This window comes from Pongo pygmaeus, chromosome 7 (genome assembly GCF_028885625.2).
Source record: "Pongo pygmaeus isolate AG05252 chromosome 7, NHGRI_mPonPyg2-v2.0_pri, whole genome shotgun sequence".
Taxonomy (NCBI): Eukaryota; Metazoa; Chordata; class Mammalia; order Primates; family Hominidae; genus Pongo; species Pongo pygmaeus.
In genome coordinates this window covers 66,342,051-66,369,894 of record NC_072380.2, presented here as the reverse complement: position 1 = coordinate 66,369,894, position 27,844 = coordinate 66,342,051, and the positions used below count along the sequence as shown (strand labels likewise).

The following is a 27,844-nucleotide window of genomic DNA, read 5'->3' as shown; positions in this document are numbered from 1 at the left end:
TTTATCAACATTAGTGTTACAGACGAAAAGAACTATTCTCAAGACGAAAAGCAGCTAAATGATTTTTACTCCATTGCCCTTTGTTTTTGGTTCTTGCTGTTACTGATTGTTATGATAATCTGTGTATGAATCAAAAAGTAAACATTAATATATGAAATATCTATGCATAGAGAAAAGGCTCATGTGTATGTCCTTTAGAAAGAATTCCCATTGATAAAAAAAATAATCATTGTATATTACATCTATTTTTTTTTTTTTTGAGATGGAGTCTCGCTCTGTTGCCCAGGCTGGAGTGCAGTGGCGCCATCTCGGCTCACTGCAAGCTCTGCCTCCTGGGTTCACGCCATTCTCCTGCCTCAGCCTCCCGAGTAGCTGGGACTACAGGTGCCCACCACCAAACCCGGCTAATTTTTTTGTATTTTTAGTAGAGACGGAGTTTCAACGTGTTTGCCAGGATGGTCTCGATCTCCTGATCTCGTGATCCGCCCACCTTGGCCTCCCAAAGTGCTGGGATTACAGGCGTGAGCCACTGCGCCCAGCCCATTGTATATTACATCTAAAGTCCATGATGGGAATTGTTTATTAATTTTTGTCTAGAACAAGATGAACATATCTTCTCTAAACCATCAAACATAGTACTTGTCTCTGTTTGAAGGTTTGCTGTTTTGTTGCTTAATTTTCAAAAGCTTTTTGGTCATACATTCTTTGCCATGACTTGGGAATAGTCCCTTAATAACTTAGCACTTAAGTCACTGGAAGATAAACCCTTTTAGGAAAAAAACTGTGAAATACCTTGAAATGGACAAAAAAGAAATTACTAGGTGCCTTATCAAGCCCTCTTGGGGTTATCTCTGTTTTTTCATTATCTTTAAATTATCTGATAATCCTGCAAATTGTAAAAACATAGATAATGCAAACTATTCTTGTCCATAGAAATATAAATTGGTTGTGTCCAGGGAATGTAATTTTTGTCCTGGACAGACCCAAATTCATTTCAGCATTTCTTATTGCTTATTTTTAGTGATACTTTAAATTCTTCCTTCAGCCCATTGTATATGTTAATAATTCCCTATGTAATTTGTAAGTTAAATACAACCTTTGGAACATGGTCATGTTATATCTATATAGAATTCATGATTTTGCTTTTTAAAAACAATTATCCTTTAATACCTTAACGGACAAGAGCGTAGAATAGTAGGAAAAATGGTAAGTACTTTGGATTAAAAGAAGCCTGGGCAGTTATGGAATCCTTCTTAACCTCAATAAACAGGGAATAGAAAGTCATTTTGTTTTCAGGGTAGATCTGTATGTAGAGTATCAAACCACAAAACTCAGGACTTTTTATGAGGATCAAATACAGATATTAAAGTAAAAGTGCTTCTTTACTAGCCTCTGTGAGTTTTAGTCCCCTTCCTGCTACATTACAGATACTGTTACCCATTGAGAGGGTTCTTGTGAGGACTAAGATAATACACATAAAGAACTTAGCCCAATATTTGGCACCAAGCAGGGGCTCAAACTGTTAAGTCACCTTCACTTTTGTAAAGGGGTATATGACTAAATGTTGAAAATATTACATTTCATATATATATATATATATGCACACAATAAAGCTAAAATACATCTTGGTCAGAAGAACACCAACTTTGAAAAGCGTATCAAACATATTCACACTAATGGCTTTTTAAAGAAAAATAGCTAAAACATGTTTAACACTGTGTGCCAACCTCTGTGCTAAGAGTTTTACAAGTATTTTCTCTAGTGATCCTCTCACAACCACCTTATAAGGTAGCTCTTCATAAGGACTTTAATGAGTGCTGCAAATATGGAATGTAGTTTCAATACCTCAGTTTACACTCTGAAAAATGAGGCATGTTTTGTGCCACTGAAAAGTTACATTATAATATTTGAAAGTGTCATGTAAAAATTACCCCTATCCACTGAGCCAATGGCTCATTAACTTAGTTTCAACTTGAATTAGGGAATTTTGTTGGGTCCCATCGTCCCCAAATTGGGCTTTCCTTGGAATCAACTCTGATGATTCTTGACAGCTGGCATTTTTGAGTGCCTCTACTTTTGAACTTCTGCTCCTTGCTACTAAATATACTAATAGTATATTTATTTTAATTCTGAACACTGCTACTTCTTCTGGGTTTAATATTTGGGGGATGCCTGCACAGTTGGGCATTCAGCTTTCTTTGACGCAGAAGCAGAAAGCTCAGAGACTGCCCCAATGCTTAAAACATTGCCTTTATCCATGCAAGCCTCTCAGAGTGCCTGAACCTTTGGCAGCACATAGCACAGCTGCCATCTGGTGGGCAAAACACAATAATTTCACCACTCCACCTTGGGACCAGAGACTCTGAATTCTACATATCTTCCCCTGAGTAAAGGAGGCTACACTTCCATACTCAGCCCTTCAGGTACTTCATCTCTAAAGCAAAAGCTAGCTCTCTATAATATCCTTAAATTTCCTCTAAAGTTTCACTTACTCTTCTAAATTTCGCAGTGTGACAAGATTTTTTAAATATAAATCTTGTAAAACTAAAAACATGCTTTGAATGTTTAAAAGAAAAAATTATCTTTACAGACATTTTAAGGATAAGTAAAATACTGCTTTCATAAAATATAAAAAGAACTAAAAAATATATAAAAAACTGAGTTCTATCCTTCAGCATATTTGCACATCCTTCTACATGTATGGATCTGAAATTAGTAAGAGGTAAAGAAAAATTAAATGCCTTCAAAAGCACTTCTTATCCATTTAACACACATTTAGTAGGTACTTACCATGTCCCAAGTACGAAGCTAGCTCTGTGAATAAGATGTGGCCCAAGATCTCAGAATTCAATGCAAGTGAACATGTTCATTTTAAAGAAGTATGTTTAAAGAAGAAGTATGTTACACAGTCATGCATTACTAATTCATGGTTGTCACTCCAGCTTCTCCCAATTATTATGCATGAAGGACACTGTTTGGTGTAATAGTATTGCCAAAAACTATATACTACATGCCATATTCCTTGAAACCTCCTGGTTTTTATAAGTGATTTCCTCAGTCTTCTTGGGTATATCTATATTTCACACCTTCCAAATTAAAAAGAAAAATTCTTTCCTTGTCTCCCTGCACTAGAGAATGAGTGGTAATGTTTTTAAAAATATCTTATCCCTGGCTGGGCACGGTGGCTCACACCTGTAATCCCAGCACTTTGGGAGGCTGAGGCGAGCGGATCATCTGAGGTCGGGAGTTCAAGAACAGCCTAACCAACATAGAGAAACCCCAACTCTACTAAAAATACAAAAATTAGCCAGGTGTGGTGGTGCATGACTGTAATCCCAGCTACTTGGGAGGCTGAGGCAGGAGAATCACTTGAACCCAGGAGGCAGGGGTTGCGGTGAGCCGAGATTGCACCATTGCACTCCAGCCTGGGCAACAAGAGCAAAACTCTGTCTCAAAAAAAAAAAAATCTTACCCCTTCTTCCTCACATGAAAACAATGATAAAAATGTAGTAAGCCCAGCGCAGTGGCATGTGCCTGTAGTCCCACCTACTTGAGAAGCTGAGGATGGAGGATCATTTGAGCCCAGGAGTTCAAAACCAGCCTGGGAAACATACTGAGAATCAGCTTTAAAAAAAAAAAAAAAAAAAAAGGTAGTAAAAAGAGCATTGATTTTCAAGACAAAGAACTGGGTTCAAATCCTGGCATGATACCCCTACTGTAAACCAGTCATGAAAGTCCTTTACCTTTTGCTCCTAACTTCTCTACTTAAAAAAAAAAAAAAAATGCAGGGGAAGTAATAAAGCCACATTCACAGTGCCTTTATGAGGAAGAATTACACACAAAAAGCCTGCAGGTGTACCATAGTCCCTGGTACACAGTAGGCACAAAATTAATGTAAATTATTTTCTCCTTTCTATTTTTTCTCCAAAACTTTGTGCCCTTTCATTCACTACAATTTCTCATTGCTTACTACAGAAACTTACATAACATTATGCTTCCATATTTTCATTAAAAGAAAGCATCACTTAATGTTTTTTTAAAAAGCATACTCCACATAGAAGTAGTCTCCAGCTGATGAAGTAGCAATTCATAATTTTTATGAATTTATGACTCACACTGACCTGACACCAACATTATTCTTGATGTAATTAATTTAATTACCTTTTGTTCCTCAATGCCAAATTTACGTTATTTTAGCATCTCCATGTGTGGCTCCAAAAATACTGATCATTCTAATTTGAGTTAGCTGTAGACAACAGGCATAGATTTCCAAGTTTTCTAAGACTTGTTTCTATACCATCATATAGTCATGCAGTGGAAGGACTCTTAAAAGCTTTCCTGGTTAACTCCTGGGAAATACACCACAATTATTCAAACCAATTGCTATCTGATAGTCTAGTCTATTAGAAAAACACTAAATCCTGTCCCATGGAAATGCTTGCAATTTCACTGGATATTCTGAGGAACTGGACTCAACACATTTGGCACAAGAAACTATGAGATTGTTGTGGATATCTTATAATCATACTTTTTATCAAATCAGTAGTTAAAAAGAATAAGTGAAGTACTTTGAGGTTATGTCTATTCAATTTATTCACCAATACAGTCAATATACATTTTACACCAAGCTAACAACATTTTTTAAAAAGGATATAATTCTTGTCCTTAGCACATTTTGATGCCCTGAGCAAAAAAAAATCATAGATACCAAAAAATAAAAATGTAAGTTCAGAACAAAACCAGATAGAAACTTCCACAATAAGAGAACCTGAGTCTTTAATTGTTGGAAAAACAAAGAACAGAGAAATTATGAAAGTCAAACTGGTTATCCAAGGGTAAGCTTTCTAGAGTAAGTTCATTTTGAAGAAGTGGAAAATTCTTAGAGGTTATCTAGTCCGTATTCGTCACATGTGCTTCATCTCATTATGGGAAAAAATGAATTGACAAAGAATGACTGTGCTGACATTGAAATTATAAATCTTCTTGTTCTTTACTGCTTTCAAGATCAGTTAAATTTAATATGTCTTCCTCTTCCCAAATGAAAAGATTTTCACCCTCAAACATACAAAGTTCTTCTAAAATATTTCTGTTGCTAATATTTAAGGAGGTCTCAACTTGGCAAATATCTAAGAGGCAAGCTTGACCAAGCATTTCAAAGAAGTAAAGACAGTTGATATTTTCTCTTACTACTTGGTTGAGATTTGTTCTTGAGCCCTGGAATCTGTTATTTAATAAGTTGTTATTCTCATCGACTGCTTTAAAGATTTCATTTGTCTGACTGCTGAGGTCTTGTGTATTTGAATCCACATTACCCACAACTAACAATGATGTGTGCAAGAAATTCACACAAAACCTTTCCTTCAAATCTGGTTGAAATTTCTTTAAATTACCTTCTTCCTCTAACCCCAAGAAGTTAATTCTTTTTTGTTTTCTTCTTTTACCCATCAAGTCAAATGTGTTACTGAAATAAAACTGATCAAATATATCACCAATGGCATTATCAATAAGATTTTGTCTCATACTTGCTTTATTGTTCTCTTCCCTGAACACATTTTTGTCTGTCTGAAGTAAATATGGGTGTATTTTCATCCATAAATAAAAACCCAAGAAATTTTCAATATCAGATTCCTTGCGATATGCAAATCCTCGGTCTTCCTCATTCATGGGTTGGATAATAACAGTTAGTATTGGGCAGTGTTGACCACAAAGAGCGTACAGTTTATCCAAAGAGTCAGCTTCCTGAAGTGTACCATGAATCATATTACTGCCAGGCAATGGTTGGTTTTTAATAGCATCATCAGAGACAGGGTAGACTTTGTTACCAGCAGAAATAAAGGAATAAGTGACAGATGTGCATACTCTTTCTGACTGATGATTACCCTTCTCCTCTGTATGGTGATTTGCTATTCTTTCCTTGGCACAGGTTTCATTGCGAACATCCAGCAAATCCTCATGGAAAGGTTCTGAGTCACTACCATGAGGCATGTTAAAGTAATTGCATTTTAGTTCAAGGGGTTGAGTCAGTTCCTCGAGTTCTGAAGAGGAGAGTTCATCCATGGTTGGGCCTGGGGCCAAATTACCAAAATGTGAATATGGTACCTCACTGCTATTATTATCAAGTAGGGTGTCCACTGATGTGGTGTCTGCATTGCCACACATGCCAGGATTTTCAGATGACATCCTTAGCAAATGATTTTCTTTCAGAAGCCATTTGCCTTTGTCAATCAGTACTCCTTCCTCTATGTCTGTAAGGATTCTGCTATGATCATTTTGTTTTGTACCAGGTTCTACAATGTCACCCCTATAATAATTGTCCCTCACAGCACTAACATCACACTTATCTTGTCTTTCCTCCTGGAATTCCTGCAACATAGGTGAACTACTAGATACCTGTTCAGAAGAGCCAAATGACTGCCCTTCAGAATCATAAAGACTTGCTTTCCTGGAACACTGAAATTCCACAGAATTATAAGGACAAACCTGAGATTTGTGGGTAGACCCAGGAAAAAAAGATGGTTTGATAATATCTGCTTTACCGTAAAGTTTTTCTATTGCCCTTTTAACAAATCCTATGTTATATTCTTTCTCTTGGGTAAGTTCGCCACTGTCATTGGGATCATCACTGGATGTTTTATATGGCTGCTCACTGTCACTGTCAGGCCGATAGTCTGACCAATCAGAAGTCACTGGACTTTTGATGCATCTTTTTAAATCAGGAGAGGACTCTGAGTAACTTCCAGTTTCCATACTTTTCACCATCATTTTTACCATCTTAGTTTCTCCTTCATTGGTCTCCTTTTCACTATTTTGCTTAGAATCATAGCAAAAAACTAAAGATGGTGGTGTTGCCAGCCTCTTACTGATTATTTCATAAATTATACCATTCTTTCTTTTTTCTTCCATAATATTCTTACTAGAGATGTCTATCAATTCTAAAGTTTTACTAGCCTCTGCCTCTTCTTGGATTAATTCTTCAGTGGCTTGCTCTCCTCCATCTACCACTGTATTAAAGATATCAGTGTCATGGTTTTCTAATTCTTCAAAAGATTCCAATTCTGAAATGTTTCTTTCACTTGATGTCACGCTGTTGGTTATTGAGCCTGGTTCTTCAGAAGTCCTTGGTTCTTCCATATCAAAGGAAGTATATGCATTTTCATCCTGAAACTTCCTTAGTGAACAATTTTCAAAATCATCTAGAGAACTATGTTTCTTATCAAGTTCTGCTTCTTTTTCACTTAGGCAAAGGCCACAGGAGCTTAAATTGCTGACATTTTGATGCGACACCAATGTATTAAAGCCATTTTTATATTCAGGGTCTGTCAAAATATTTAGATCTTTCTGAATGTCATCACCTCTTTCTAACTCTTCAGTTGATTCCAAGTTATCAGTATATGTGTTTTCTTTGGAGTTTAAAAAGTCAATGGTATTGCAGACATTGAGAGGAACATAGGTCTCATCAATTGGGCAAGCTCCCTCATAGATATGGTTCTCCTTTTGAGCACAAGGCTTATCAGAAAACACAGTATCAGTAAGTGAACAGACCTCTCCTAGGAAACAAGCCTTATTCATAGAAGTCTGATCCACACCATTACCATCACTAGGAAAAAAAGTGTCACTGGGGTTACATATCTCTTTTGGAGGATAAGCCTTATTTACAGTGCACATCTCACATGGAGAGCAAGTCACTTCCAAAACACAGACTTCAGGGGCACATGCCTCACTGGCAGAGCAACCTCCATCCAAAGAGGAGATTCCTTGTGTTCTTTCATTTTCACTGCACTTAGGAACACTCTGAATGTTGACTGTGGAACAATTTTCAGAAAGATCTATTGGAACTATGTCTTGTTCTTTCTCACTGAGTCCAAAGTGGCTTGTAGTTGACTCCACTAAATTGGCAACAGCAGCTTTCAAGTCATCAGCTTCCTCTGTGATAGCTATGTGCTTTAGAATCTCCAATAATGCAAGTGTTTCTGAAGATTTGTTGGTAGCCTTGTGAGCATCAACTTGACAGAAGCTGTTCATACTTCCCTTTAGGTTTAGCACCAAGAGCCAAGCTAGAAGGAGATTAGTGGATGAATTACATATTGCAGAATGAAAGGGAACATCTGCAAGTGAACCTGGCATTTGAACAACTCCATTCCGAATCTTGTGAATACCAGGAACTGAAGCTTGCAATTGGTGAAGCATCAGGGCTGGTAAGAGGTCTTTTGGAGTTTCCTCTTCTATAGGATCTACTTGAATGGCAGCCTCTACACTTTGCCTTTTTCTAGCTAGGTTTATTTCCTGGTAAACAAGTTTTTTCTCTGGTCCTGATTTTTCAGCAGCTATATGACTTTTAGTATTATGATCATTAATAGCTGACTGTGACAAAGTACAATGTTCATGCAGGGGAACCAAATAAGCATCATTCAGAGATCCAACCTGTGTCTCATGGAGATCTTCTTCACCAGTGTCATTGGCAATAAAAGACTTATCTCCCTCTTTACATAGATTATCTCCTGTCAAACAGGCAATTTTCGTTATGTGCTTATTACTTTCCATAACAAAATTACTTATTTTTCCAGAACTTGTATGGGGATCATTCCCTGAAAAACTATTATTGCTACAATTTACCACACTCGTTTCATTTCTCCATACTGGAGCTGATTTTACAGGCTTTAAAGTTGGATGTGGATTTATGTTCTGCAACCAACTCTGTATATAATTTTGAATTGAATGATGAGCAATATCCTCAGGAAAATCAGGTTTTTTCAAAGAAGCTAAAGAATTTGCCCTGGTTGTAGCATGTCGTTTACTTAAAGCAGCACTCGCTTTCACTTTATCCCCTTTATGTTTTTTCTGGCTTTTTAAAGTTATGTGTGAATCAGTAACTTTTGAAACTAAACTCTTCTTTGCCATTCCTCTCAAATACCCAGATGCCACTTCTGCTTGAGATTGCGGTGCATATAAATCTTTGGGTTTTTGCTCAAGGATGTTAAATACATGAAATAAACTTTTATTTTCAAAAGTAATTTTGCAATATTTAGATTCATTGTGAGGAAACACTTTATCTCTTTGATCGATTTCTCTTTTTTTAGGTGCTCCTAAGCTTATTTTATTTAGTGATCTAGATTTTCTTTTGGTTAAAAGTCCTTGAACCTTGGAATTTTGAGTAGTATTTAATTTATTTCTATGGAAATTCTTGGAAATCGTGGAATTGAGATTACTTTTGGAACAAAAAGTATTTGATTCAATTACAGTATCACTTGTCTGGAGGTCTTCCTCACAAAGTATCCCTCCTTTAAGGGGATTATCTGAATCTTGCACTATCATTTCCTTTGTAATTCTACCTTTTGTGTTTATTCTCTCATTCTTATTAAGAATTCCTTTGGTTGCAAGCTGTCCATCTTGATACCTGGAATTTATTGCTTGCTGTCGAGATTTTTTCTTCTTTTTGCTGGCAACAGATGACAAAATCTTCTTTTCATTTTTTGGAAGTTTTGTTAAACCACACTGAGCAAATTCATTAATTAGTCTGTCAATTCTTGCAGTGACAGTAGAGGATGCTTCTGAAGCTGGAGCCTCAGAAATATTTTTGTCAGTTCCAGAGTTATTACTTGAAAAATGGGTTACATCTGCTGAAATAGGACTGAACCTATCACTGGTGTTACCATAAGTTTTGAAGTTCTTGATACCAGTTTTGTTGTCCGATACCACACAATCAACTACATCTTCCTCCACAATTGAGTTATTTGATATAGTTGATGGCAAACCATTATTATGTGACATCTCTAACATCTTCTGACTTGTAATTTCTATAACACCAGCACTTATTGCACTTGACTTAAGCAGACTGTTTTCCTTTTTTCTTTCTAATGATGACTCTTCCATTTGATCATTGTTACTGATCTGAACAAGTACTGGTTTGTTAGATACTGATGACATTTTACTGCAAGAATGTGTAAACATGTGATACTCAGACTTGTTTTCCCCACTTTCCCTTTCTTCACTATAGGAAAACTGTCCAATCATTTTCTCTTGAACCTCAGTTTCAGATACTAAGGTCACACTGCCTATCACAGATTTCTTTTGTCTCACTCTTCTTAGCCCAGGTGTAGGGGGCCTATAAAAACGATGCTTTGCTTGGTCTTGAGTTCCCTGGATGATATCTGTGTCCACAGTAGCATTCTCCCAACTAGCAGAACTGCAAGTTTCAGCAACTTGATCTGTCATTTGAATGTTTATCTCCTCTGCCAAACTGCCCTCTTGATTACTGCTTCGCTCCATAGGTGACACATCTGCAGAGAATGAACATGCTGCAAGCTTTAAACCAGATGATTGACTTTCTGTTCTTCCTGGAAAACTCATCTCACTCTTTTCATCATTATTAGAAGGACCAGTTTTACTGACAGTAGTTGTCCATTTTATGGTTTCTTCCTCTTTTATTCTGAATCGAACTTTCATCTCAACTGTCATAGTGCCATCTTGATTAAAAATAATTGATTTCTCAATATCATCTTCAGAAGGATATATTGGTAAATTCTGAGAATCATTCTTTTCTAAGGCCAAGTAATTTTCAGGAACAAAAGAATAGTCTAAGTAGCAATCATTATTATGTGTTTTCTCAGAAGAAACAGAATAAATCTGGGACCTAGAGCTTGAAGACATACGTGTGCTTACTTTAAAGATTTTAAGAGTAAAAGGTGCCCACATCAAAATATAATATGGAAGGCAGAGAAGTTAGAAATATCCGAAGGAAGAGGCAGCAAAGAAAAAAAGAGAAAAGGGGAAATGATTAGTATGAAAAGTAGTACATTTTCGTATTTCATAGTAAAATGTTACTGATATGTTTCTGAGCTCTATGTATTTTGTTCTTTTTTTTTTTTTTTTTTTTGAGACAGAGTCTCGCTCTGTCACCAGGCTGGAGTGCAGTGGCGCGATCTGGGCTCACTGCTACCTCCACCTTCAGGGTTCAAGCAATTCCCCTGCTTCAGCATCCCGAATAGCTGGGACTACAGGCCCGCACCACCATGCCCAGCTAATTGTTTTGTATTTTTAGTAGAGACGGGTTTTCACCATGTTGGCCAGGATGGTCTCAATCTCCTGACCTCATGATCCGCCCGCCTCGGCCTCCCAAAGTGCTGGGATTACACGCGTGAGCCTATGTATTTTCCCAATAGTTATTTGAGAAAACCTACTATAACAGTGGTACATTTCTTCAAATCACTCTTTAGAAGAGATCTCTAATTCTACTTCAACTTCAATGAGGAGGTTCAGAGAATTTTAACAAGTTTAATAAGGTAATTTAATTTTAAAAATGTATAAAGTAAAAAGTGCTAAGAATTCTACCAAAGATAAAAGTTTTTTGTGGGTTTTCATTTCATTGTTTTGTTTACCAGTACTGAAACTGGAGTCTAACCAAGTACCGCTTACCTATTCGAACAAGGCAAGTAACAATTTATGATGGTATTCATCTTCCCACCTTCACATATCAAAAGAGGTATCCATAGCTTTATGAAAGCAGAAACATTTTATGATTAAGACGGAATTAATCAAGTACTAATTATTAATTTAGCATGCACTTTGTATAATCGTTGCAGCTGACTTAATATAGGGCACAAGAGAGAACAGAGCTAGACATAAGTCCAGATATCAGTTATCTTTTTAACGTGTATCTTCAGCATTAACCTTGGCACTCTTGCTTCTTAAATTCAATCAAAATGCCTGGGCTGGGCGCAATGGCTCACATCTGTAATCCCAGCACTTTGGGAGGCTGAGGCGGGTGATCACTTGAGCCCATCATAACAGCCTGGGTAACATAGCGAGACCCCGTCTCAAAAAGAAAAAAAATCCTGTTAGCAAATCTATATAGATTTGCACATATTTGCCATCAGGTAAGCCCCTTTAATGTTGCAGAGTATAAACCTAGAAATATTTTTTCTTATTTTTGATATGCTTTTACTTAAATTGTAAATCAAAGTGTCTCAAATTTTTGAAGAAAACTTAACAAAGCCCTCAGATTCCCTGCAGTCATCAAAAACCATACTCAGCAACCTGTATCAGACATAAGATAATAAAATCATTTTAGTAAAATGACAAACATGAAATAGCACTACCATATTTATAACATATATGTGGCAACCTAATGCTTACAAAATAGAAGCATTAATAATTATCTATTGAATATATCCATGAAATCATTAAACAACAATGGATTAGTTTCACCCACATTAGCAGTAAGTAGAGAGATTAATACTATTTAAAATACATATTATCCGAGTCTAAAGAGAATAAAAACTTAAATTTAAGTATAAAAAACAATCAGTACTCTAGCAAAGAGCTTGTCTTCCCTGGAAATACTGAGTACAATGAATAATGAGATTAGCCATGCTGTATAGGCAATTTACAGCTTATCCTACATCCCTGGGCCTGAAGAGGCCCTCTTCCTCCTCTATCCAAAGGATAATGCTACACAGCAGATCCTACAGAATTATCAACCTACATTATCGTTAACCAGCATGAATTGGTTGCATGAACCTTTTATTTAATAAATAAAGTGTGGATCTAAGAACCTGTGATTTTTATAGGAATAACTTCAGAAGGCAGAGCACATAGCGTAGATTTGAAAAAATACAGTCATTCTGCTAACCTGCTGAGGTCAGCTATGGATGCTGCATGGTACTATTTAGAGAAAACTCTGCAACTACCAGAGAGGAGACTTACACAGATTTCACTCTAAAGCAAGAAATGCTGGCATTTTTATTTTTTTAACTAGGTATTTTATGCAAAAAAGCACACATCATCAATTTAAACAGGCATACCATTGATTTGGAAAAGTCTAAAAAATAGATAATCTGACTCTTTCCAACTATAAATATAGCCAATTTCTGTTTAAAATGTTTTTAAATCCTCTCCTTTTCGTTTCTGTGGTGAAAGAAACTGGTCATTGAAGCATGGATTTTTGCTGTCATTGAGGCAAAAAAAATCTCAGGGCTAAAAATATGGGCTATATATTAATAAGTGACTTACTCTTTCTGCTTTCTGACTTTGTATTTCCCTTGGGGTACACACGCTGAGAGATCCCTGGTAATCTAGCAGGAAGCAAGTATTTTTGGATGTCATAATTTCCTGGTTTAAATGGCTCCCTTCCTGCTGCCACCACAGCTCCAGAGCTCAGGATCACTGCCTGGAGGCTGGGAACCTAAAAGAGACCAGAGTCATTATGCTGAGATGAGCACATTTTATACTAAGTGGTAATTTTATAACTTTGCTTGAATCAAATCAACAACCTCCTAGGCTTGAAAGACATCATCAATGAGCATTTTCTTAGGCACCAGTGGTGTATACAAAATAAGTAGAAATACCAAATGTCAAGGTTGGGTGGGGGAGTCAGTTACGTCCCAGCAGGGATCTCAGGAAAATGCTTCCTCTGTGAAAATACTACTCTTTGCCACTCCTTTCCAAAAAATATTATCAAGATTGGATTCCATGTGAAAACATTATGTAACTCGGGGCTCAGGGAAGAGAGAAAGGGGTAGGTGGGGTGAGGGAAAGATGAAATTCCAGTCAGATTCTGACAAAGGAACAAAGGCAGCATGGGAGCACACACACTCACATACACAGGCAGGGAGGAAGGAAGACTTCCTTCCCGGGGGCCACCATTCACATCCCACACGAATCCAATTAGTAGGGTGCTCAAAATGAGCTCAGGCTCGAGGAGCCCCCAGAACGCTCACCCTCCTTCCGTCTGTAGCATACAGCTTGACCACAGGGCGCTGCATGACCTCTGTCAGGTGCTGTAGAAATGCCTCGAAGCTCTGGGTGACCCTCCTGCTCAGAAGAACCGCGCGCCTCGTCTTCGGGTCGCCATTCCTGAAGACCATCAGGCTCCGTGGGGGGCGGGTCACGCCGGGAGCAGCGACGGCTACGGGGTGGGGCGGTGCGTGTGCGCTGATGGCCCGGCTGCTGAGCCAGGGCCGCCGGCGCCGACGGGCTTTGTCCAGGTCTACAGGCTGCACCTTCCTGCCGTGGGAACATAGGTACGACTCGCCGTCCTCCAGCTCCTCCAGGCTCGTGATGCTGTGCCTGCCCCGAGGGGTGCTGATGTTCCTCACTCCAAAAGGTAGGGGCACCTTCCTGGACAAGTTATCCAGCAGAGCATCGAAGGACTTAAAGGAGCGAGGATTGACCACCACCCTGACCCCGCCGAATTGGGGGTCTCCGCTCTTGTAGAAACTGATTCGCTTGGCCACAACAGGATGAGTGAGGCTCAAATGGCGAGGGGGTGGAATTTGACCTTCAGAAGACGTAGGATGAATGATGGAAAAACCAGTAGAAGGGGTATCACTCATTTTGGCTGAGACCTAGAGAAGAAAGAAAATTATCTCCAGAATCACAGCACCATAGCGAATACATGGTAATACTAATGCATGCTAAATATAGCTGCAGACATCCAGGATATTCCTAGAAGTTTATTCTTTCATTCGTTTATTCATTCATTATACCTATCAATTTTGAAAGACAATTTTAAGGAACTTACAATAAAAGAGATAAACTGTTAAATAAGGATATTTATAACTTAAAAGTTAAAACAACCTAAACACACGAATAAGGGCCTAGATAAATTATCACATATACACCCATGCAATGGAAAACTACGCAACCATTAAACATGACCTTATAGATGTATCTTTTGGCATAGAAAGATGATCATGACATATTACTAAGGGAAAAAATCAGTTTGCAAAACATTCTGTGCCACCGATTTAAATGTATACGTACAGTCACATTGCTTAACAATGACGATAAGTTCTGAGAAATGCATTGTTACATGATTTCATCATTGTGTCAACATCATAGAGTGTACTTATACAAACAGATGGTATAGCCTACTACACACCCAGGCTTTATGGAATAACCTATTCCTCCTAGGCTATAAATCTGTACAGCATGTTACTGTTTGAATACCGTAGGGCATTGTAACACAGTGGTAATTTGTGTATCTAAACATATCTAAACATAGAAAAGATACAGTCAAAATATGGTATTATAATCTTGAGGGGCCACCATCATATAGGTAGTCCACCATTGACCAAAGTAGGGTTATGTGGCACATGACTGAGTTATACGAATTGGGGAAAAGTCCAGAAATATACACAACCCAGTGTTGATGGTGGTTAACTCTGGATTGCAGAATTCTGGATAATATTCGTGTTTTTTATACATTGCTAAACTTTGTGAACCTTTAAAATTAGCAGGTATTATTGCACAATTTAAAAAACAACAGAGACACAAATCAGAAACCATCCACTGAGAAAAGTAAGAGAGTTTTGCAATTCATCAATTTAGTCCTTCGGATCCTGACAGTAAGGAAATATAGGAGAAACAGGAAATGTTTTTAAAGTTCAAATTGTCTGGAGGAAAATGTACTTGACATTGAGTTCTAGGAGGAATGTATCACATAGAACCTTAAGTAAGAGCCATCTTAAGATACTATCAGATGTTTCCACTGCATATTGGAGAAAATGCAGGCAAATCATCTCACACACCACTTATCTTACTTTGGGAAACACTGCATTAAGCAAAAATGTTCTTTGAATGAATGACAGCATTGCTATGGGCTGCTAAAACTGGTGCAGTCTGGTTACTGGTCCCACTAGTAGTTCTAAAGTTAAACCTTCAGGAGAGAATTCAAGAAGAGTAATTTTCAGCAAAGCACTAAGATTTTCCTTTTCCACTTCTCAGTGCAACTGGAGTTTGACTGACAAATGAGCAGCATGTGGAAGGATTTATCTGGTTCTGGCCTTGTTTTCATTTGTGGCTGTTTTCTATTGTTTGAAATCATTTTAATTATTACTGTCTTTTGACACAGTAAGAAAGTCTTGCAGCCTTGAAGACAAATTGAACAAACAAAATTAATGTGATTGGTAATACAGAGATGGAAAAAGGCATGTTTATCATTGTAAATCAGCTATAAATCTGGCCCAAATTATCTACTTAAATGTTTGCAAGCTGTTATCCAAGATTCTTCATATATCTCCAATCTGATTTGCAAATCTTATTTAAATGTAACTTGGAAAAAAAAATTTGAAGATCAGCCCAGAAATTAGATGTCTTCCCTTCCTTCTTCCTCAGAGATTTAAAGTAATTATAATACTTAAGACAAAAAAAAAAGCAGCTGTAGCAGACATGTGCATCAGGAGCTGGGGAATCCAGCTTCGCAATGGAGTCAGCAAAACTACAACCTCTTCTCATCCTCATCTGGTCAACTGTGGTCTGACCTTGAGCAGGCTGCTTAATCGCCATGGCCTCAGCAACTATAAGAAGGATGAGTCCCTTCAGTATTTAAATAAGACTTTAGGCCAGGCATGGTGGCTCACACGTGCAATCCCAGCACCTTGGGAGGCCGAGGCAGGTAGATCACCTGAGGTCAGGGGTTCGAGACCAGCCTGGCCGACATGGTGAAACCTCATCTCTACTAAAAATACAAAAATTAGCCGGGCGTGGTGGCGTGCACTTGTAGTCCCAGCTACTCTACTCAGGAGGCTGAGGCAGGAGAATCACTTGAACCCAGGAGGTGGAGGTTGCAGTGAGCCGAGATCGCACCACTGCACCCCAGCCTGGATGACACAGTGAGACTCCATTTCAAGAAAAAAATAAAATAAAAAATAAGTAAGACTTTAGAACTCTGTCTCCAATTATATTTTAGGTTGGTTTACTTATATGTTTATTTGAAAATATTGTACATGAATAATATTTGAGACACATTTTTCACTTAATTTTGGAAAATGATATTTTTCTTGGTGTAGGTGCATCATGAGGCTCTTAATGTCACTTTTTAAATGCCTGAATCTCACTATTTGGAGAGTTGTTAACCTGGTGTCCACTTTGGGAACACATCTATGTGAGCCAATATGCTAAGAATTTTGTGGGCAGTTTTGTTTGTCGGTTTTGGCTAAAGAGAAAGGAGATTTTGTGCTGGGGCCGGGAGGGAAAACATAGAAGATAAAGACGACAGGAGCAAAGAAGCATTGTCCCTATCCCACTGCTACCCAGCCCTGAGCATTGGTTTTGAGCCCAGCGCATGAAGGGCAGGTGCTGAAGGTACCATGACCTGGGAAGATGCCAGGTCCCCAGCAGTGGAGGAGCATTTGCAGAGAAGGTGCATCCAACAGGGTGGTTGCCAGGCACCTTGTTGGGGATGCTGTAGTGAAAACAAAACAAAACTACAAGTTCACATGATCTTCATAGTGTGTGAGAGAATCTCTGGGAACTCCTAGAAGTCACTGGGGGAACTTTTAGGTAGAGTGTTGAGATTCTGCATCCCTGTAGGTGAGTCTTAAGAGCCTATGATAAGGAGGGCCTTGTGTGTAAAACCCAGAACATGATAAAGATTAGGTATTATCGTTGAATAAAAACATTTGTGTTCATTGATTGCACAATGTCATCATTTGGAAAGAGGGTACAAACCAAGTATTTATGAAGGAAGTGAATCAGCTTTTGCCCTGTCTTAATAATGTGCATTTCCTACAGAGTCCATGGGAAGTTCACAGAGCAACTTAACAGCTCAACTGAAGAAGAGGAAGATTTGGGGTACCAAGAGAATATTAAGGAGGGATGTCTAATACAGCCTGAGGGATTGGGGGCAGGAGTGAGAAGAGAGGGCAATTTCCAGAGGAGAGCCTGTGTAGAGTTGAGATGCCAGAGGCAAAAAGTGGTAGAGATGCCCTCCAGGAAGAAGGCAGAGGTGGTACAGCATTTACCTGGTGCACCTGAGCAAGACCAGCAATGTGGTCATTAAGTCTTGACAATAGAGTGCCCACTTCTGTGAAACAGAACTACCAGCCCTCTGTAACATTTTTGAGTTCTCCTATGTTAGCTGTGCTCCATTCTTAATCAGTTTTAAGAACGAATCAGAATTTGCATGGAAATTTAGCAATGTATCTTTACATACATTTTTGATAATAAGGTTTATCTTATGCCCTTTAAATTTGGAATAAGGCAGTAATATACTTAAGGGCTACCTAGGGAACGAACAAACTGAGCAGCATAAAATGGTTGAATTCTCCCAGAAGTTTAGGCTGACGAAGTGGTAGAGGTGGAAAGAGGTAACTGTAGAATCTTGAGGCCCTCCAGTTTTCTCACCAGTGACTTCCCTATAAGTAGCAAGGAAGCTGGTTTACAACAACTCTTTGCCTTAAAATCCGCTTCTAATGACATGACAGCTTGCTACCAATACCGTCTCTTCTTCTCTGCAGAGCCTCTTTATTGCCTAAAGTTAGACAATGGAGCTATCATGCATACTTTCATTGCTCTTTAATATTAAGCAGATTTTTTAACACCCTTAGGCTCAACTGTGGCTAGGCTTATCTGTGGCATCATTAGTTTCAATCAAACCCCACTTAAATCAATCATTTACAGCTGTGCTGCTCAGAACTAAATAGTTGGCCTCTACCAAGAGGGCTGTGTCTTCATTCTCCCACTCGACAAAACATGACAGAGTTACATGCGTCATTTCACTAATTATATTTTAAGTTTAATTTTCTACCACATAGTGTGAATTCAGACAAGTCACAAATAATGAAGTCGAAAAAATGGAAAATTGAGAAATACAGAATGTACAGAATGTTCATTCTTTTAGCAATTCAGAGACTTGATGTTGCAAGAAAAATCAGTTCATTTCAGATTTTCATAAGCCTAGGGGGTAGAGTTGAGAGAGGAGATTCAAAAAGGAAAATCACCCGTTATTCACTGTAGTAGTCACAGCATTGTTGAATTACAAGCAGCTGCCTTCTTCTTTAATGTATTGCCCAGATGTCTATAAGAAGTATATAATGCTTTTATTGTCAGAAACAAAGTAACATTACTCATTTGAATAAACTAGAATCACCTGATTTCCTGATACTGAAGTTCCATTCTACTTCAGTATCAGCGTATTGTGAAGGTTGCTGGCATATTTAGGTAAAAGATAATTATTAATAACATTTATTCTTTTTCTAACAGTTAAAGACAGAACACAGATATATAATCTAAGTATAACATGGAAAACAAAATACAACTAGCAAAACAGAATATTTTCCAAAGAAAGATTTCAAATAGTTTTGTACTTACCAGAACTTGAAACTTCCCTTATTAAGAAAAGAAAAAGATGTTTAAGTTGTTTAAATAGCTCAAATAAATGTCACTGGATATGTACCCTCATTTCGTGCAAAGAAACTAATGTCTTTGGATTTATTCTCAGCATGTCCAGCAAGGGATTGAGTACAGCCAATTAATTTAATCCATGGTGATGCTAATCACCAGACAGAGCTCACCCTAAGGAGACCACAGCCAGAAACAAACCAGTTCCTAGCATGCTCTGCAGTTGTGAAATCTTCCTCATGAAGGTTTCTCTTGCATCTTCTTTCTTGCCTAGTGTTATCCTCCAGAAAAAGTACTTCACCAGTACACAAGCATTTCTCTCCCAGACAACTTTTAACCCTCATTTATTTATGTTAATGGGAGAAAGTTGTTATTGTGCAGGCTAAAAATGAAATTGTTTGACATTTTCTCATTCTGATAAGTTTCTAAGTCAGTACTTGCTCCTGGTAATCAGTTAAAAATAAAGATCTAGGCCTTTTGTTTTATTTAGGCACTCTTGCTTATTACCTCATTGATGTAATTCTGAAATGACTGTGAGTGTACACAATTTGGTGACTCAGCATAACACGGGACAAACAGCAGAAGCAGCACACGATGAAATGCTATGATTTTATGCTTCTGCATACCCAGCATGCTTCCACTGCTTCCCTTACTCATACTGGGGTTTGAACATGTTTCAGGACTTTGTCACACATAAAGTCCCCAGATGGCACCTGATCCTTCTAATGACTACCTGTGGTCTAATCGGACTTGAAGATGCTTCACCTAATCGGGTTTCCTACTGGGCTTCCTGCCTCAGCTCTGAACAACAAAAACAAGGTAAGGGGTCCTCTAGGGAAACAGGACCAGGTTCAAGCATGTGCGCCACAATGTTGTCTCCACACCAATCACAAAAGGAAAAAGACCATGAAACTGCACACTTTGCCTCATAAATACTGACTTTGTTACAGGCCACCTATGAGAGAGAAATGGAGAGAGGAGTAGGGAGGGATGGGGAGAAAGAGAAAGAGTGAGGTGTAGATAAGAGAAACAGTAGTGTCTAGCTTTGATACAAACCTCCATTTATAATTATCACTGTCTACACACAGACATGGCTATTAAATCAGTAAGGAAATTTGTGTTTACAGGGTAGCAATAGGCATGAATTGTATCATTACCAGCTCCAAATTGAAGTACAAATTCAAAAAGTTTGGGATCAGATATGATCTGCCATTAAATAGCTAAGGACTAATGCAGCATTTCTCTTGATTTTATCTTTAATTCTATAATCTATGTCTGATAAACAATTCACATTGATCAGTTCTGTTTTGACACTGAAAGAATTTCTGCCAATGAGGCTTTTGGCATTCCTTAGACTCACTTATCAAAGGTGGGCCAGGGCCAGAAGCATCAGCATCAGAAGAATCAAAAGAACCAAAAAAGGATTCTTTTGGAGCACTTTTAGGAAAGATAACATTTCTTACAAATAAGACAGCACAAAATGGGCTCTCCTTTTCTGAGCATCTCCCGTAGTATACGTTCCACTCCCACAACTCCAGTTAAGGACAGAGACCAGGTACCCCTGTTATCCAATCGAGCTACCATACCCTCTCCCTGGTATCACCTGTCTCTGGCACATGTCAATGTGTATCTAAACCATGGCTTCCCAAGCTTGAAGGTGCACATGAATTTCCTGGGATCTTGCTGCAGTGGTTGATTCAGTAGGCCTGGGGTGGGGTCGACAATCTACATTTCTAATAAGCTGATGCTGATGCTTCTGGCCCTGGCCCGCCTTTAATAAGTGAGTCTAAGGAATGCCAAAAGCCTCATTGGCAGAGTTCATATTAGGCTTCTTCCCTGAGAATGCCTTCAATTGCCATGGCCTCTGAGACTACCTGTATGTCATATCTGAGCTCTGTTAAGTTCTGTCTGGTCACTGCTGTTAGAGTGGCCAGATGACAGGAGTGGTGTTAAGCATACATTCTCAGCATACCACTGAGTCAGTCAGACCTCAGTTCAAATCCTGCCTCTTCCACTTTGCTATGTGAATCTGCAGCCATGTACTTAATTCCTCTGTCTACTTCCCTGGCCATAAAATGTGGAAAAATACCTGCTTTATAGGCTCATTGGTGAGGGTTAAGTAAGAGAATATATATTATGTGTTTGACACAGTGTCTGAATGTCATAACAAGTGTTCAATAAATGGACATTATTATTTTCGCCATGTTTATCTTCTTTTAACACACTTCCATAATCCGCACAGCATTTAGTAAATCACTTCATGCCCTAGCATGCCTCACAAATTGTGATCTGACTTCAGCTTACTTTTCCAATTTCATTTCGATCCATATGTCTTACTCTGTAGTTTCGATTATTTGAAGTTTTTTAAATGTGGCTCTGGATTTTTACATGTATTGTTTATCTTACTTGGAATGCCTCCTCATAACCCAGACACCCTGCCTTTCATTGCCATACATTTTCTGTCCCTTCCTTCAATACTCAGTTCATCTCAGAAACCTTTCTTGAACCCCTGCCTTCCCACTACATCAACATGCTGAATGAAGTAAGTACCCTCCAATGTGCCCCCTTATCTATCTGTATAAATATACTCTCTAGTACATTTCATACTGCACAAACAACTGGTACATTAAGCACCAGAAGTGTAACTTCTTTATCATTTGTGAATTTCCAGAAACAGCTCAATACCTTATATATATCAGGCACTTAATAAATACCTATTAAAGGAATGATCCTCTGCCTGCCTTAGTACAGAATTGTTGTGGAGATATATATGCCTGAAGAATGCTGTCTCATTGTAACTGCTAGAATTTACCTTTCCAGGTAGGCCCAAGGAACCCAGGACAGAGATCAGACTATATCAGGAAGCATAATAATTTTGTATAGCTTGTATGGAATATGGCCTTCGTCCTTTGTCATCCAAGCCACATAGAATTCTGTGTATGGTCCATTCTGATGAAGTTAAATTATGGGATATTCAACCTAAATGGCCTCTACCTTAAAAAACCATTCCCCATAAAAAACCATTCCCCTTCCTTCTTTACTCATTTGTTTATTTGTTCAACAGATAATTAATGCATACTCACTGTGTATTAGACACACATAGCAACAAACACAACAGAAAAAAATCCTGGCCTTCATGGGGTCTCATTATCCTGCAGAGACAAACTATAAATAAAAAAAGCAAATTTACAGCATGTTAGATCATATAAAGTGCTATGGAGAAAAGTGAGGCAAAGTAGGAGTGGCAGTGGTAGAGGTCAGGGAAAACCTCACTGAGAAGTGACGTGAGAAGAAATCTAAAAGTAATCAGGGGAAATGGTGTTCAGATATTTGACAGAAGTGTCTTGCTGGCAGAGAGGGTAAGTGCAAAGGTTTGTGGGAAGTATTTGAACTATTTGAGAAATTATAAGAAGACCGGTGTGGCTAGAAAGCAGGGCACCAAATTATACAGGGTCTGTAGCCATTGGTAAATCCTTTGGCTTTAACTTTAAGTGAGATGAGAAACCAAGGAAGGATTTTGAGAAGAGAAGTAATGATCTCACACTTCAAAGGATTACTTTGGCAATGATGTTAAAAATACAGGTATATCCAATGGAAGATGGCAGAGTAGGCAGTGCCAGGAATTCATCTCCCCACTTGGACAAAAATTGTACTAGCAGAAACTGTCTGAAGTTAATATTTTGGAACTCTGAAGTATATCTGAATGCTTGCAGCTTCCAGAGGAAGGCTTGGCTGGTAAATTGTAATTCGTTTATTTAAGCCATTAGTGCTATAGTGACTACTCATTCCTCATCCCCCAGCCCCATGGCAGGCAGCTGTGGGGACAGCAGCTTGCATTCCTACAGCAGCTTGCAGGATCCAGAGTGAGAAATAAGAACCCCCTCCTCCAAATACTAATTTTCTGTGTTCTGGCTGCTGATTTCTGCTTCTGATTGCAGAGGTGCATACAGAGGTGGGCATTGTTGCAGCTCTCAGTGGCAGAAGTGCCTTCCAGGGGATTTAAAGATATAATACCTGGGACTTTTTTCTTCTTTTTTAATCATCTACCCCATTTTAGGAACTAGGCACTTAAAGATGAGATATTCAAAACAACTGCATATACAGGGGAATTTAGAAAGTCATCTCATATGCTCAGGGAAAAACATAGACTCAGAAAAGACCTGAATACCATAAGCTTCTACTGCAGGCTGATCCTTGGCAAAGAGAAACCATACAAATAAAAAAGAAAGGTTGTGGGGGGAATAGGAAAGAAGGAAGGAAGGAAGGAAGGGGGAGAGGGAGGGAGGGACGGAGGGAAAGAAAACAACAAACCATGGGGAGAGGAGAGGATTAAATTTCCAGAGTTACCAAATTATATGATTCAAATAGAATTTTAAACAAAAAAAAAGTCACAATGCACACACATTAAAAAGAGGAAAGTATATCCCATTAAAAGGAACAAAATAACAGAAAATGTCCCTGAGGAAGCCAGATGGCAGAATTACTAGACAAAGACTATAAAACAACTATCTTAAAGATGCTTAAAGCACTAAAGGAAAACATGGACAAAAACAGGAACAAAATGAGATGTATGAACAAAATGAGAATATTATTAGAGATAGGAAATATGAAAAGAAACCAAAAAGAAATTCTGGAGCAGAAAAGTACAAAATGGACATGAAAAATTCACAAGAGCAGTTCAAAAACAGATTTCAGTGGCAAAACAATCAGCAGAACTTTTTCTAGTCACTAGAACAATTGAAAGTTTTGAGTTTGATGATCAGAAAGAAAAACTATTAAGGAAAGGTAAACAGAGTTTGAAGGACCTGGGGATACCATCAACTAGAATAACATACACATTATGGGAGTTCCAGAAGGAGAAGAGAAAGAGAAAAGGGCAGAGATCTTTGAAGAAAAAATGACCAAAATTTTCCCAAGTTGGATGAAGTACATGAATCTACAAATTCAAAAGTTCAATGAACTACACATAGGATGAACTACAAGAGACCTGCACTGAAATACATTAAAGCATCAAAAGGGAATCAATTCATCAGATACAAGGGATCCTCAATATGATTATTCACCAGTTTCTCATTAGAAACCTTGGAGGCCAGAAGGCACAGTATGATATATTCAAAGTGCTGAAGGGAAAAGAACTGCCAGCCAAGACTTCTATATCTGGCAAAACTGTCTTTTAAAAATGAGGGCAAAATTAAGACAGTCCTTGATAGATAAAAACTCGGGAAGTTTATTACCAATAGACCTGCTCTGCAAGAAATGTTACAGGGAGTCCTTCAAGTTAAAACAAAAAGGCAATAGATTAGATTGTAAAAAAAGAAATGCAGGTACGCCAATTAGGAGGGTATTGTAATAATCCAAGCAAGAAGTGAGGATTACTCAGACCAAGATAGCTGCTGTGGATGTGACAGCATTTGCAGCTGTCTTAGTTATGGATTGGATATGGATTGACTGTGGAGAATGAGAGCAATAAAACTGTCAAGGAAGACTAAGATTTTTGTCCAGTACATCTGGAAGAATGGAGTTGCTAATTATTCGGATGGAGAGGACCTCAGAAGTACCAGTCAAGAGAGTGGGAGGTGATAGTGAATATCATCTTGAAAAGCATATTAGACATCCAAATAGAAATATCAAGTAGGCAGTATACTGAAGGTTCATAAGTATACTAAAGGCATTATACTAAAGGTTCAAGCTAAAGGTATAAACCTGATTCATTGATATACTGATGGTGCTTAAAACTTGGAAGAATCTGGATGAGAACTTCTAAGAAGTGAGTGTAAATAGAGAAGAGAATTGGTGCAAGATCAGATCCCAAGGCACTGCAAAGATAGCAGCCACAGAGATGGTGAGGAACCATCAGCAAACTCCAGCAAAGGAGTTTATGTGGAAAAGGCGCATCAACAGAGTAGCGTTCTGGAAGCCAAAGGAAAGAAGTGTTTCAAAACGAGGTAGTGATGAGCTGTGTCAAATGGTACTCATACATCAAGTAAGAGGAGTGCTGAGAAGTAAGCATGGGCTTTAGCAATGTGAAGTTTATCTGTAACCTCAAGAGCTTTTTCGGTGGCAGTATGGATAAAATCTTCACTGGGTATGGGGCAAAAGAAAACTAGAAGGAGAGGGATTGGAGTCAGCACATGGACACAAATTTTTTGCTAATTTTCTTTCTCTTAGTTTGTTTTTCCATATTTAAAATCAGATACAGTTTGAGGTGTAGTATGCGTGTATGCTGATAGGAATGAACCAATCAAAAGGGAAGATTTAATGCTGTGGGTAAGAGCGGGGAGAATTCTTGGAGCTGCATCCTTCAGTGCCTAACAGAGAGATGGGATATAATGCACAACAGAGGTGTATGTCTCAGCAGGGATTAAGGAGAAGGCCATCCCCAGTAGCAGAAAGACAGGCAGTGATGCTGGTAGAGGTGACCTTCCCTTCTGACTGCTTCTCCATCTCAGCGACCTGGGATGTGAGGCCATCCACTGAGGGTGTGAGTGAGGGGGATGAGGTGTTATTAATCTAATGAGACAGGAAAAGCTGTGAAATAGTCACCCAGTGGAATGAAAGGGGGACTGGAAGAGGAGTTATAGTAGGCTTGCGTGGGGCATTGAGAACCTGCTGTTGGTTAGTAACCATAAGTGTATTCTGTTTTATGTTGTTTTCTCTTTTTTTGTTGTTGCTTTTTGTTTTGGTTTTGGTTTGATTTGGTTTGGTTTGTTTAAGACAAGGTTTTGCTCTGTCACACAGGCTGGAGTACAGAGACACAATCATGGCTCATTGCAGCCTCTACCTCCCAGGCTCAAGTGATGCTCCAGCCTAAACCTCCTGAGTAGCTGGGACTGCAGGAGTGCATCACCACACCCAGCTATTTTTTTTTTTTTAAGACTGGGTCTCACTTTGTTTCCCTGACTGGTCTCGAACTCCTAGGCTCAAGCAATCCTCCTACCTTGGCCTCCCACACAAATGTAAAATGACACCAAGCAGCACCCAATGCAGGCTGGCCAGGAGACTATTCTTTCCTGGCTCTTGCTACCCAGCATTGATCTGCTACGATCTGATGGAATGGGACCATTTCCTGGTCTACACCTTGATTTTCCCTGACATCTATCCATCATAGCTTACTGCCTGTACCTAGCCCTCCTGAACCTGGGTATCCCCAGCCCCATCAACTGGACTTTCCTCATGCCTTAGCATGCCTGTCTGCAACATAAAGTCCTCCGGAACCAAAGAAGCTGATCTCTAGCCACTGTCAGATCCTGTCCATGTGACTACAGATAAGAGAGTGCCAGCCCCCATCTTCATGCTGCTTAGAGGTAGAGGGAAGGCAAACTCAGCCCAAATACACTTTACTAACTAGAAGACTGTGGTTTTTAATGTATTATTTGAAAGGAAGAGAGAACAAGCAAAGATTTGAGTATACACGGACTATTTTTATTAGGATAGCAAATATATTTAAGACTTACTCTCTAATTTTCTTTTTTTTCTTCAACTTTTAAGTTCAGAGGTACATGTGCAGCATGTACAGGTTTGTTATAGGAAAACGTGTGCCTTGGTGGTTTGCTGCACATATCATCCATCCCCTAGGAATTCTCTAATTTTCACTAGATTCCTCCCTTCTTTTTTTACCATGTTGAACAAACATATGTAAGCCAACTTTTTCTTCATAGTCAGTGTATATGCAAAACCATCTCATGCTATTCTTTCAGCCAAGTCATTTGGTTAGTCAGGCACAAATAACTGCCTAGACTGAAAACAGAGGGCAGAGAGGGCTCCTGTATGCTTCCTTACATTGAACATTCCATCATGACCATCTAGTTTTTAAAACGGCTTTGTTGATATATGATTTCCATGCCATAAAATTAACCCATTTAAAGTGGATGATTCACACTTGAACTCGGGAGGCAGAGGTTGCAGGGAGCCGAGATTGCGCCACTACACTCCAGCCTGGGAAACAGAGTGAGACTTCATCTCAAATGAAAAAAAAAGAAGGAAGATGGCCGAATAGGAAGAGCTCCAGTCTACAGCTCCCAGCGTGAGCGACACAGAAGATGGGAGATTTCTGCATTTCCAACTGAGGTACCGGGTTCATCTCACTGGGGAGTGTCAGACAGTGGGTGCAGGACAGTGGGTGCAGTGCACCAAGCGTGAGCCGAAGCAGGGCAAGGCATCGCCTCACCCAGGAAGTGCAAGGGGTCAGGGAATTCCCTTTCCTAGTCAAAGAAAGGGTGACAGACGGCACCTAGAAAATCAGGTCACTCCCACCCTAATACTACACTTTTCCAAAGGTCTTAGCAAACGGCACACCAGGAGATTATATCCCCTGCCTGGCTCAGAGGGTCCTATGCCTACGGAGCCTCGCTCATTGCTAGCACAGTAGTCTGAGATCAAACTGCAAGGCGGCAGTGAGGCCGGGGGAGGGGCGCCAACCATTGCCGAGACTTGAGTAGGTAAACAAAGCAGCCGGGAAGCTCGAACTGGGTGGAGCCCACCGCAGCTCAAGGAGGCCTGCCTGCCTCTGTAGACTCCACCTCTGGGGGCAGGGCATAGCCAAACAAAAGGCAGCAGAAACCTCTGCAGACTTAAATGTCCCTGTCTGACAGCTTTGAAGAGAGTAGTGGTTCTCCCAGCACGCAACTGGAGATCTGAGAACAGACAGACTGCCTCCTCAAGTGGGTCCCTGACCCCCGAGTAGCCTAACTGGGAGGCACCCCCCAGTAGGGGCAGACTGACACCT

At 39.1% G+C, this 27,844-nt stretch overlaps 1 protein-coding gene across 1 annotated transcript in view; it reads right to left on the bottom strand.

The window, feature by feature from the left end:
* The window catches only part of RP1 (RP1 axonemal microtubule associated), a 341,437-nt gene that overhangs the window by 259,345 nt on the left and 54,248 nt on the right, over positions 1–27,844 (bottom strand). The window contains exons 4-5 of the mRNA XM_063669462.1: positions 13,716–14,342; positions 13,009–13,180 (exon numbers count right to left, since the gene is read on the bottom strand). Of these exons, the coding sequence (XP_063525532.1) occupies positions 13,009–13,180; positions 13,716–14,330 (787 nt within the window). The 5' untranslated portion in view covers positions 14,331–14,342. The remainder of the gene's footprint in view (positions 1–13,008; positions 13,181–13,715; positions 14,343–27,844) is intronic.